The 13,456-nt window shown below is 39.9% G+C and overlaps 1 protein-coding gene across 3 annotated transcripts in view; it reads right to left on the minus strand.

Annotated features, from left to right (window-relative positions):
* Window positions 1-1,772: 1,772 nt before the first annotated feature.
* Window positions 1,773-13,456, minus strand: part of ell3 (elongation factor for RNA polymerase II 3) — a 60,964-nt gene continuing 49,280 nt past the window's right edge. For 2 of the 3 annotated variants that reach the window (XM_033050685.1, XM_033050683.1), the window contains exons 10-12: window positions 7,984-8,155; window positions 5,715-5,759; window positions 1,773-3,152 (exon numbers count right to left, since the gene is read on the minus strand). In XM_033050685.1, the coding sequence (XP_032906576.1) occupies window positions 3,045-3,152; window positions 5,715-5,759; window positions 7,984-8,155 (325 nt within the window). In that variant the 3' untranslated portion in view covers window positions 1,773-3,044. Of the gene's footprint in view, window positions 3,153-5,714; window positions 5,760-7,983; window positions 8,156-13,456 lie in introns of those variants that run through there. The other variant, XM_033050684.1, reaches the window with a different exon arrangement.

The raw sequence follows: 13,456 nt of genomic DNA on the forward strand, positions 1-13,456 counted from the left end.
TTATGTGTGAAATTATCATTTGGTGTAAGTCACTTTAGTTTATCATCAGTAAAGAGGTCTTTCAACAACCAGATCACCAGCCACACAATGACATTACCGACGACAAACAAAACATACTCCATGGAGCTAGTTCTTCACTGGAAGAAATAGCATGGTACATCTGGAATGTTGGTGGGAGCACTAGTTCATTCTTCACAACTACTGCAAATTAATATGGAAATATCAGTTTTGACCATACAATATTTAAAGCTGGAACTTGAAAAAGTAAATGAACAAAGCTTGAGTTGTAGGTAATGCAGTACAAATTTATTTACCCAAGGAAATTCTGGAGGTAGACTTTAACAATGGCTTTTTGTTCTAAATTACCTCAACAGACATCTTTCAGTGCGTTATGAAATTCCAGGTCTTTAGTGTATTTTAAAATATTAAACTCAAACTAGCATCTTTTAAAAAAAGCTCTGGACAAAAGTCGACATCAAAGTCTACAATGCTGGTTTAACTCTTTTTCTCGTCTTCATACAATATTTAAGTTTTTTTTTTAAACTACCTTCGTGAACATATTTTTAATAAATGCAGATTCCAGCAAAACTCAGCAGGTCAGACACATCTGTGGAGAAATCACATGCCTTGGAATGCAGAGGAACAGTTTCACATACCTAAATTCCACCTAAATAATCTTAGGCAGAGGCTGATTGTTCCCAATTTGTTATTTTGGCTTCAGTAATTTCATGCTTGACGCAAGTGTGGCAAGAGATGAAGAAATCAAAATAATGAAATGCAAAGGAAAAACAAAATTGATGAGGCTAATAATATTAGTTCAGTTCAGTCTTGTTTATGGTCACGTGCACGGAGGTACGAGAAGCTTTTGTTGTGTGCTAACCAGTCAGCGGAAACACAATACATGATTACAAATCGAGCCATTTACAGATAGATACATAATAAGCGAATAACATTTAGTGCAATCATAGTTAAAGTAAGACATTTTGCTGTAGTGGAGATTTAAGAGTGTGGAGCGTTTGTAGATCTGCTTCTGTGGCTAGTACGCAAATAGTCGCCTGGGATGGGCGCCAACTTGGAAGAAAGAATGGTAGCTATTTAATGCTGTGATAAGACAATAGCGGAGATGAGAGCAACTCTGAAAATTGGTATTATTACAAGCAGGATCAAGAAATGTCAGTGGCTTCTAACATAGGGGACTTATATGGACTCAACTGGGGCATATATCCAAGCAACAACATCTTTCAGTCATTTGTTTCAACTTGTAGGTAATTTAAGTAGGCAATTTAAGCTGCCCAAGCAAAATATGAGGTGCTGTTCATCCAATTTGCGCTGGGCCTCACTCTGACAATGGATGAGGCCCAGGACAGAAAGGTCAGTGTGGGGATGGGAGGGGGTGTTAAAATGTTTAGCAACCGGGAGATCAGGTGGGTTTAGGCAGACTGAGTTGAGGTGTTCAGCGAAACAATCGTCGAGCCTGCGATTTTAATATGTTTTTGATGCCATTCATTGAAATACAATGGAGTTACGAGTGATGTTAGTGTTCTTTATTGTGCGTTATGCAATGTGCAGTATATGTGACAGTAGAAATTAATCCAACGAAAGTCCCGGCTGTGTGTAGAGGAAGGAGCCAGAATTTCGCCTGTGTTTTGTAGAATCTTACATATACAGGATGTCCCCAGGTTATTCCTACAAATGGCACATCTAGTTTTCTTTCTCTCCCTCTCCTCACTTTTAGTAATTGTTTTCTCTTTTACTGTTTTATATATGTTTGATGCCATTCATTGAAATACAGTGGAATTATGTGTGATTTTAGTATATTTTTTGACTTGCAAAAGACAAAAATTGACTTACGGACATCTGTAGAACCGGACCTGTTTGTTACCTGGGGATGGCCTGCAGCACACATTTCCCTACCAACAGTGCACACCTGTCATATATAAACACCACTGTTACCTTTTATTTCATATATCCTATACTTAGCATAGTCACCTAATAATCACCCTGTTTTGATTGTGCAAAAAAAAGCAAAACAGTTGAGAAATAAATTATTTTATACACAGATTAAGCTTTTGTACTGATGCATTAAATCAGTACAGATAATATCCAAATGTTTCCACATAGTAAAGACAGAGAGAAAATTCTACATCAAACACATTCTGCACCATCCATGCACTCCCAAGATTACACAATATCCTCTGTAATAAACATTTACCAAATCTGGCTTTATTTTTTTACCCAAATTAGTCATGTTTTAATCTTTATAAACCTTCACATTTTTTTCTGAGAATATTGAAAAATAGAGCTTTATAGTGTGAACATGGTGCATCACATTCACTATTTTTGTTTCCTCTTGTATAAGATTTTTAGCAATCTTACATGAATATATTATTTTTAAAATACATTATTTCACACACATGTACAGTAGGGGATCAGATAAACCCTATCTGGCTAGTGAGTCAGCAAACTAAGGCAAAAGCAAACTTCTTTAGAAAACTTATACTAGTGTTAACCTCAAGAAGGAACAAAAAACAATTTAAGGCAGTATTATTGATAAAACTAGGTTTGAGTTAAATATCGCCAAAAGCTATTAATATAGGATATTTTAATCAAAACAGTGAATGAACAAACAGAGGTTTGTACTCTATATATTGGCCCCGTAGAAATACATGGCAGACTTAGGTTTTCTGGTGTACAACACATCTTAAGGCATCTTAAAAGGAGATAACTATTTTCCAAGAACTTAATGTTTTTTTTTTTTTGCTTTATGGAGTACATATGGCGTGCAGTTCATGGCTCAGTCCAAACTGCGATCCATCACGTAGTGAAAATATGTTGCCAGCACTGATGCAACTCAGTCCTTCATTGACACAATTTATCCCAGTAATGGTCAAACTGCATTGGTCAGAAGATTTCTTCTTGAAAAAAAACAGGAAAAGAAACTCTGCTTAAAGTTAGTTTCCAGAACCTCAAGTTCTCGTTTTGTGGCCAGAAGCAATAGTTGGTTTTACAACTTCAAACAGGAAAGCTATTGGCAGTGTCAATCATTATGGCTTGTTGTGCTGGTCATATTCTATTATCAACTGCTTGATGTGGGATAGCTTTCGGTGTAGATACTCACAACGAATCTTCTCTTCCCGATAAGTAGGATGAGCCTATTCCAAACAGGGAAAAACACCCACTTTTATAAAACTGTCAAGCATAATTTCAATTGCCCAAATTCTGTACAACAGCTTGTGTGAAATAGTATCCACAATCCATTCTATCTATTTTCAAAATAAGAAGAATTTAGTTTAGTTTAGGTTATTGCCACGTATACTGAGGTACAGTGAAAAGCTTTTGTTGCGTGCTAACCAGTCAGCGGAAAGACAATACATGGTTACAATTGAGCCATTCAGTGTACAGATACATGATCGAGGGAATAACGTGAATAACATTTAGTGCAAGATAAAGCCAGTAAAGTCAGATCAAAGATAGTCCGAGGGTCTCCAACGAGGTAGATAGTAGTTCAGCACTGCTGTCTAGCTGTGGTAGGATGATTCAGTTGCCTGATAACAGCTGGGAAGAAACTGTCCCTGAATCCAGAGGTGTGTGTTATGACACTTCTGTATCTTTTACCCAATGGGAGAGGGAGAAGAGGTAGTGGCCAGGGTGCGACGCGTCCTTGATTATGCTGCTGGCCTTGCTGAGGCAGCCTGAGGTATAAATGGAGTCAATGGAAGGGAGGTTGGTTTGTGTGATGGTCTGGGCTGGGTCCACAATTCTCTGCATTATCCTGCAGTCCTGGATGGAGGTGTTCCCAAACTATGCTGTGATGCATCCCAATAAAATGCTTTCTACGGCGCATCTGGAGAGAGTTGTGGGGGGACATGCTAAACTTCTTAAGCCTTCCAAGTCAGTCAAGCGTTGCTGTGCCTTCTTGGCCGTTGCTTCAATATGGGTGGTCCCATATTGAGAAGTTGTTGGTGAAATTTACTCTTAACTTCTCCTGGACCACCTTCTGGAAGAGATCCAGAAAAATATGCGAAATCCAAAGCTACTTTGGTTTTTTGCAGTAAAGGTTTACTCATATTTAATTCAGAAGGCTTCGAACTTCAGACTGCTTGCTCCAGTGATATGGAAATGAAGAGGAGGAATGCATGTAAAGCAGGATACGGTACTTAATAAATCAGGAGAGCTGGACTATAAAACTGAAGATAGCGAAGCATGCACATGAATCTATCCAAAATTTGGAACAGTAATACAAAAACATTATAAATGAGAGAATACTTATCAAATCTGTGTAAAACCAAATAATTATGCCTGTAACATTACAAACATCCGTACCAGTATTGTTACAGATCATCCATCTGTAACGTTATTTCAGATTTTCTCTTTTCACCAATATACTGAGCATTCTAGCATTTGTTTTTAATGTAGATTCCTTGCAACTGCTCTGCACCACTCAAGAGTCAAGAATCATGAGAGTTTTATTGTCATGTGTCCCAGATAGGACAATTAAATTCTTACTTGCTGCAGCACAACAGAATATGTAAACATTCAGACTGTTTCTTTTCCCTTTCTAAATACGTCATCATTCGTCTACACGAGTTAATGCTCTTCCAAACAGATCATGTTTAATTAACTAGTTTTCTTTTCTCTCTTTTGAACAGTGTCAAATGAACAATCTTGGTCTCCACCCTACTGTAGGCATCCCCTTTGTTCACTTCTCGACAATCTAAAGGAGCAATTTTTTTCCACGCAATGGTTGGTATAGGGATCAAGCTGCCAGAGGAGGTAGTTCAGGCAAGTACTATTGTCACATTTAAAAGACATTTGGACAGGAACATGGATAGGAAAGGCTTAGAAGGATATGGACCAAATGCAGATACATGGAACTAATAGAGACGGGACATCTTGGTTGGGTGAAAGCTCTGGTTCCATGCTGTATAACTATAACTCTGATAGAATCATAGATAAGTCATTGTCATATAGCATGTAAACAGGCCTTTCAGCCTAACTTGCCCTTGCCAACTAACATGTCCCATCTACTCTTGTCCCACCTGCACGTGTTTGGCCCATGTCCCTCTATATTTATCCTATCCAAGTGCCTGTCTAAGATGAAGAGTAGTTAGTCTGAAATATTAACTCAGAGTCATAGACTTTGGCCCACCTTGTGCATGCCAACCAAGTTGGCAGACTTGACGAGTCCCATTTGTCTGCATTTGGCCCTTATCTCGCTAAAGCCTCCACACAATGAACTGCAGGTGCTGGAACCTTAGGTCGAATGCAAAGTGCTGGAGTCATTCTGGAGATGCTTCAGAGATGTTACCTAACTTGCTGAGTTACTCCAGCACTTTGTGTTCTCTCTAAAACCTTCCAATCCCTATATCTATCCAAATGTTTTTAAAAGTTGTGGAGTACACGGAAAATGTGTAATTTTCATGTGTACTCTCTCTCTCTACACAGATGCTGCCTGGGCCACTGAGTTTTGTGTGCATTTATTGTTTTATTTCATAAAAATGATCAGTGTGAAAATACCCATACCACGATATTGCCAGGCAATGTGGTTCTCTGAAAAAGGCTTCTTCGTAAAATTTAAGAGATCAGCAAGGAAATAAATTTATGGTAGCCAGATGCTTGTAATATTGATCGATGGCAAGAAACAGATTCCAATATAACAATAAAACAAAAATCTGTCAAACTCTAAATCTCTGCAATTCAGAACAGTAACCTACCTTTTTAAATTTCCTATATTTTTCAAATATTTGATCCTCTGCCATCTGAAAAACAATATCATAAATTTAAGAACTTGAAGTCAGTTTTATTTAACCATCCATTGATCATGCGAACTCGCATATGCATGATATAATGCAAAAATAACCCTTTCCCAAATGCATTATCAATTTATAAGGCCGAGGTTTGCTTGATAAATGCGTGGAGACATTGTGTTCTTTGTGCATGGTTAGCAGCTTTATAAATTTGTTCCGGGTTTCTGAATTTACGATGCCCATGAACATAGGTGCATGTTTGTGCGCCGTGACTTCAAATGGTTTGCATTGCACAAACTGATGCCACTTACCTGTGGATCAGTTGCTTGTGCACGCCTTAGGCTACTATCCGAAACGGAGGTCTTAAAAAGGGAGTTGGCTGCAACATAATTGCATCTATATTTTTGAAGCCTACCTCGCTGACCATGTATATGACCACCTGTTCGAAATCCCTCACCTAGCTTGTATGGACATTTTTTTCTTGGAGACATGCATGGAGACATTTTGTCATGTTTCAAATTGTTTTGTTTTTTTTTTGCAGATTTGCTCTTTCAAGCTGCAGGGAGTTCAAATTAGAAGCAAGGAAATAATGACCGTCCAGCCATCACTCCCCAAAGCAGAAACTTTCATGTGTCCATGTACTGTGTCGTATTAATTGATCGCTATCTATACTAGCTGTAGTCCTATAATGGTCTTTGGATTACCCACATAGTGTGGCCAAATGATAGTGTTTATCATGGGCTCCCATGCCTGTTTATTTTGTGTTTTCCTAAAAGGTACACATTTGTTACAGCTTTGTTATGGTTTTGTTGAACTTAATATTATCCAGACTCATTAGTTTAGTTTGGAGACACAACATGAAAACAGTCTCTTTGGCCCGCCGAGTCCACACCAACTATTGATCCCCTATTCACACTAGTTTTATGTTATCCCACTTTCCTTACACACTAGGGGCTATTTACAGAGGCCGATTTACCTACAAACCCACACATCTTTAGGACTTGGTAGGAAACAAGAGCATCCAGGGCAAATTCATGCAGTCACAGGGAGAATGTGCAAACTCCACAAAGACAGCACCTATGCTCAGGACTGAACCCAGGACTCTGGTTCTCTGAGGCAGCAGTTCTACCAGCAGTGCCACTGTGCTGCCTACTTCTAAGTAAAGAAATCTAATGCAGCTAATAAAATGGAGACACAAGAAAATGCAATTGCCGGAATCTTGAGTAAAAGCTAAGTGCTGGAAGAACTTAACAGGTCAGGCAACATCTGTGGAAGGAATGGGCTTTGGCCTGACCGAAACATTGTCTGTTCATTCCCTCCATCGATGCTACCTGACCCACTGAGTTCCTCCAGCACTGTGTTTTACACAAAGCAGCTATAAATTGGGTTGGAGTGATTAAAAAAAAGTAAAAGATTGATGCTTATTTTGACATGATAAATAATTTCATACAAAAGCGATATATTGTCATGGCATTATCGTAAACAGTCATACTGGTTCAGTATTTTCTGGTCAGCTACATTTTTACTATTCAATTATTATGTTGACAAGCTGCTGAGCAAACACTTAATTATGTTGTTCTTCATCTTGCTTGAATTGCTTTGGTGCAAGTCAACTGTGAAAGGAGCTGGATACGTTGATTTTCTTATTAATTCTTTCCTCACTTGAATGTGTAAAACACTGCATATCTACCAGTTTAACACACTGCCACATGTAGAGAGAGGCAGGGTCGCTTTACAATAATTGGAAATACACAACACACATATCAAAATGTTAGCGTGTAGTCCACCTCATCTTCCATCCTTACCCAATGAAATTTAAACTGTTCCATGCTATCAGTGAATTTTGCTGCTTAAACATTCGTGATGAGCAGAAAATGAAAGGAGGGAGAATATGCAGAGGGGAAAAAAGAGGAACAAACAGCAACGGTAGACGAAAATGCTGGAGAAACTCAGCAGGTGAGGCAGCATATATGGAGCGAAGGGTACAGGCGACGTTTCGGGTCTTGACCCGAAACGTCGCCCATTTCCTTCGCTCCATAGATGCTGCCTCACCCGCTGAGTTTCTCCAGCATTTTCGTCTACCGTTGCTGTTTGTTCCTCTTTTTTCCCCTCTGCATATTCTCCCTGCTTTCATTTTCTGTCTACCTTTGCTGTTTGCTCCTCTTTCTCCAGCATCTGCAGTTCCTTCTTAAGCAAAAAGCAATATCTTTTGCTGATCAAATATGCTTTCACTTACCTTATATTCCTCTGTCCCAGAACTAAGTGTTTTGATCTTTGATCCCAACTGCATGAACTGTTCTGTTACATTTCCAATTCTCGTGTGAAGATCTCTGTATTCATTGTACTCTGCATTGAAATCATTCCGATAGTTTTGACACAGTTCTAAAGATGTAATGGCACTGTATTTCCTAAAAGAAATAAGTTGACTACGTAACTAAGTTTTCAAAAACATGTGATTGTTTTTTTTTTTTAAATCAATAGCATTACAAGATAGTACAGATAATTATAGATTTTGTTTTAACTCTGTTTAGTTTAGAGTTTAGTTTAGGGATACAACGTGGAAACAGGCCCTTCGGCCCACCAAGACTGCTCTGACCAACAATCACTCCATGCACTAGTTCTATCCTACACAGTTGGGGTGATTTACAGAAGCCAATTAACCTACAAACTGCACATCTTTGCAAAGTGGGAGGAAACTGGAGAAAACCCACGCAGTCACAGGGAGAACATACAAACTCCGCACAGCCAGCACTTGAGGTCAGGATCGAACCTGGGTCTCTGGCAGCAACTCTACCTCTGCGCCCCTCTGATGGACCAGTAATTTGCTAGGAAAGAGGTGGCACTTACATCCTTTCTGCTTCACTTACACCTTAACAAGATCTTTGTTTTTTTATTTATATTAACTATTTATAAGTGATATACTAAGATTTTATATGTATTTATGATATTTTTAAATATGCAATGCATTTTAATGTAATGTTGCCCCTTGTCTGGACCTTGAGTCCGTAATAAAGTTTATAATTAAATTATTATTATTATAATTGAAAACAAACATTGACTCTAGATTTTAAATGACAACCAAATTATGAAAATTCATCTGTTCTTAGCTTTATCAGGTGTGCAGAATTTTCTCTTGTTCAAAAATATTCAGAGACCAAATTAAATTATTAAAGATCTTGAAGAAAATTAAATAAAAACATGATCAAAAAGCCTGTTTGATAATCAAATTCCTACTCAATTGTCATTTGTAAAAAACTGGAAAATACGCTAAAATATGACAGCTAAAGATCAGGGACTGTTTGAGTTATAAACAGTTCTTGGGAACAGAACCCAGTCGTAAACCGGGAAGGACACGTACATCATTTATCTGACAAATGTACACTTAAAATCTAAGGGTTCCTTTCCCAAGAACTGTTTATAACTCAAACAGATCGTAAGTCAGAAATGTGGTTGGCTGGTAATATGTTAAAATAAATACAGGGGCAACGTGTGGTTTAACCAAGATGTTTACGTCAAGCATTCAGATTTCCCTGCATCATGCAACAATGCGGCCATGTACCGAGGTCCCACATCGACAGCAGATGAATACAGCCCCGTAGCAGCCAGCCACTCTATCCTGCCGCCTCCCAAACGCTCGCTCGTATGTACGGACAGTCGGGCACTTGTAACCCGAGTAGAACCTGCAACTAACAATGATTTTCTGTCCAACACAGATGTTCAACAGAATGGCCAATAATTAAAGTGAATCTTCATCGAAAGGATTATGTTGCAAAAAATTAACATAGTAAAGGATTAGTAGTTTATGTGTGAAATAATCTAGCTGTTACTAATACGTTTTAGTTTGCTGCAAAAAAAATCACTGACTTCCTCAGATGGTTTTATACAAGTGTACTAGCAACTTATTTATCTTGCACGTGCCTTGTAAACAATTACAAATTGTGAAGACTGTGTATCTTTTTGCAACAAGAACTGGTAGGGAGTCTGGCACTGGACCAACAACGATTTTAATTAGATAAAATGAACACTTTCAATTGTAAAACTATCATTCCTATGAATTCCTGTCCAGGTGATGTATATTGATATACTAATGACCTCCAATGTTTAATCAAGTAGAAGACAAGCTGTTTCACCAGGTTTGACTGAAATAGCTATCTGTTTGAACGTACTTGTTCTTCAATTAAAAAAGAAACTCAAATTCTGAAAATCTATAACTGGAGTCTCCACAACATTTTCTCTTTTAACAAAAACGGGTAAGCACTTTAACGGACAATGTTGTTTGCCATTGCTGATGTCTTAAATACCAACTATATAACTGTAACAACAACCCGTTGACATTTACCTTTCAGCATGAGTCAATAACACTAATATGAATAGTTAGAAACACAGGTGTGAATTGACACCAGAAAATGCAACCAAAAGCCTGGAACGTTTGTTTCAGAAACTGACTAACAGTACAACGGACCTGCCCCCAGTGCAACGGACAAGCCCTTATTAGCCTGCCGAGAGAATCATTCAATTTCTAGGCATGTGCTTTTATAAAAGCTTTGCTACAAATAAAGAGTTTAAGATGCCTGCTGCTCTATAAGTATCAAGTCTGATATAGTCACTTTAAAGTCTAAATGGAATCTAATGCACAGATGGTGTTCAAAATATCACTTTTTTGCAGTTTATTACCCAGTTCTGACTACCTTTGGGAACATGATGGTGTGTTGCGTCTTTAACCATTATAAGCTATGTGGTGAAGATACACCTATAGCGTTATTGGCTAGAGAATTAAGCGACATAAATATATGAAGATTAAGAAATAGCAACATATATTTGTCATGTCACTGAGTTACTTAGTAATAATAATAATAATAATAATAAATTTTATTTATAGGCGCCTTTCAAGAGTCTCAAGGACACCGTACAAAAATTTAGCAGGTAGAGGAAAAACATGTAAGGGGAATGAAATAAATAGTAGAGACATGACTAGTACACAAAGTAAAGACAGAATACAATTCAAAACACAATATGAGGCAATTAATGCACAGATGAAAAGGGAGGGGGACGTGGGGCTAAGGATAGGCAGAGGTGAAGAGATGGGTCTTGAGGCGGGACTGGAAGACGGTGAGGGACACGGAATTGCGGATCAGTTGGGGGAGGGAGTTCCAGAGCCTGGGAGCTGCCCTGGAGAAGGCTCTGTCCCCAAAACTGCGGAGGTTGGACTTGTGGATGGAGAGGAGACCGGCTGATGTGGATCTGAGGGACCGTGAGGGTTGGTAGGGGGAGAGGAGGTCAGTGAGATATGGGGGGGGAGGGGGGGGGGGAAGATGGTGGAGGGCTTTATAGGTGAGGATCAGGATTTTGTAGGTGATCCGGTGGGAGATGGGAAGCCAGTGAAATTGTTTGAGGACTGGAGTGATGTGATGCCAGGATTTGGTGTGGGTGATGAGTCGGGCGGCTGCGTTCTGGACCAGTTGGAGTCGGTTGATGTAGGTGGAGCTGATGCCAAGGAGAAGTGAGTTGCAATAGTCCAGTCGGGAGGAGATGAAGGCATGGATGAGTCTTTCAGCAGCGGGAGGTGTGAGAGAGGGTCTGAGTTTGGCGATGTTGCGGAGATGAAAGAAGGAGGTTTTAATGACATGGCGGATGTGAGGCTCAAGGGAGAGGGTGGAATCAAAGATCAAGGTTGCGGGCCTTGGGATATGGGGAGACAGTGGTGCCGTCGATGGTGAGAGTGGGGTTATTGATTTTGCTGAGTGTGGCTTTGGAGCCTATGAGGAGGAATTCTGTCTTATCGCTGTTGAGTTTGAGGAAGTTATGTTGCATCCAGGTTTTTATAGCTGACAAACAGGAGTTGATATGGGAGAGGGGGGGGGGGGGGGGGGGGGGGGGTGGTGGGGGGATTTGGTGCCGAGGTAGATCTGGGTGTCATCGGCGTAACAGTGGAAGTCCAGGTTGAAGTGGCGGAGTATCTGACCAAGGGGGAGGATGTAGATGATGAAGAGGAGGGGGCCGAGTACGGAGCCTTGGGGAACGCCTTGAGTGACTGTGGCTGTAGCAGAGGTGTGGTTGTGGAGAGAGATGAAGTGGGATCTGTTGGAAAGGTAGGAACGGAGCCAGCTGAGTGCAGAGCCTTCAATGCCGAGGTCTTTGAGTCTGGTGAGCAGGATGTTATGGTTCACTGTATCGAAGGCTGCGCTCAGGTCGAGGAGGATGAGGATGTTGAGGGAACCAGTGTCAGCAGAGGTGAGGAGGTCGTTGAGGACTTTGAGGAGAGCAGTTTCTGTGCTATGGAGGGGGCGAAAGCCAGATTGGAGGGGTTCAAGTAGGTTATACGCAAGGAGGTGGGAATGAAGTTGCGACGCAACGATACGCTCCAGGGTTTTTGAAAGAAAGGGGAGGTTTGAGATTGGGCGGTAGTTAATGAGAGAGGAGGGATCAAGACCAGGGGACTTGCTTGGGGAAGGACTAGCTTGTGGTTGCTTCCCTTGCCCTTTCATGAGTTACAGGTCAGAAGTTTGGAATGTGCAGTACTTTATGAACTTTGAAAGCTTCTGTGAAGCCAAGGCAGTTATACTATTGCAAAACACAATTATAGACTCATTATTTTCTGAAGAACTTTGAATAGTAAAAAAAAGAGCAGAATATTCTGAAGTCGGGATGCAACTGAATAATGTAATATTACCAGACTGCAGGATAATTCTGTAATACTCATTGGGGATTCATTTTTCAACATTCTTTAAATGTGCAGCATAAGAGGTAACAGTGTCTGACTACATGCCAAGAATTGCAACTGAAACAGTTCCTTTATATCCAAGTGCACATCTAGAGTGTTCTTAACTCTTCCCCCACCCACCTTCAAGATTCATTGTGGAAATATCCTCAGAAGTGACAATATTGACACGTACTACAACGGATAATAATTTGATGTTTTAATCTTGGCCATATCAATGCATTCAGTGAAAGGGAAATATTAAGGCAGGGACAGTGCTTTTTACATAAAGGTTACACTGCATTCATTCGGAACTCTGATGCCTGCAGTGTGCATCATCATACTCTTTATGTGTAGGATGGAACTGCAGGTGCTGGTTTATACTGATGATAGACACAAAATAGACACCGAGTTACTCCAGCATTTTCTGTCCATCATATTCTTTGTCAGTCTCCCCAAATTCATGTGCAGACTTATGAGTTTGCTGTACGGCTGTCAACTCTACTTTATAGAGTCACGGGTGACACAGCCCCTTGCCTCACCGAGTCAGTGCTGATCATCAATTACTCTAATCTCCTTTTATTCTCCACACATTCCCATCAACTCCACTCTATCCTCCCATTCTCCTATGCACTAGAACAACTTACTGTGACGACTCAAAGATATGCGGGTTGGATGTGTGAGGAAACCAGAACATCCAAAGGAAACCGATGCAGTTGTAGGAAAAAAAACTAAACAGACAACACCAGAGGCTGGGAATGAACTTCAGTCACTATGCCGCGCCAACTGTTTATTGGACTAAACAGCTAAACAGTTATCCCTACATACATTGCAGCAGCAGAATTGCCCATATGGATATTAATGGGGCTTCCTCAGGTTAATTCTTTCAAACTGCCTTTACGAATAAATCTGAAAAGGGAATTGTCTAGTTGATAAACCCAACAAGCAATTATCCCCTGAAATAGTTAGAATCTCAAAACACCTACAATGTACACACGTGAACAGTGCACTA

Source organism: Amblyraja radiata, chromosome 34 (assembly GCF_010909765.2).
Source record: "Amblyraja radiata isolate CabotCenter1 chromosome 34, sAmbRad1.1.pri, whole genome shotgun sequence".
NCBI lineage: Eukaryota > Metazoa > Chordata > Chondrichthyes > Rajiformes > Rajidae > Amblyraja > Amblyraja radiata.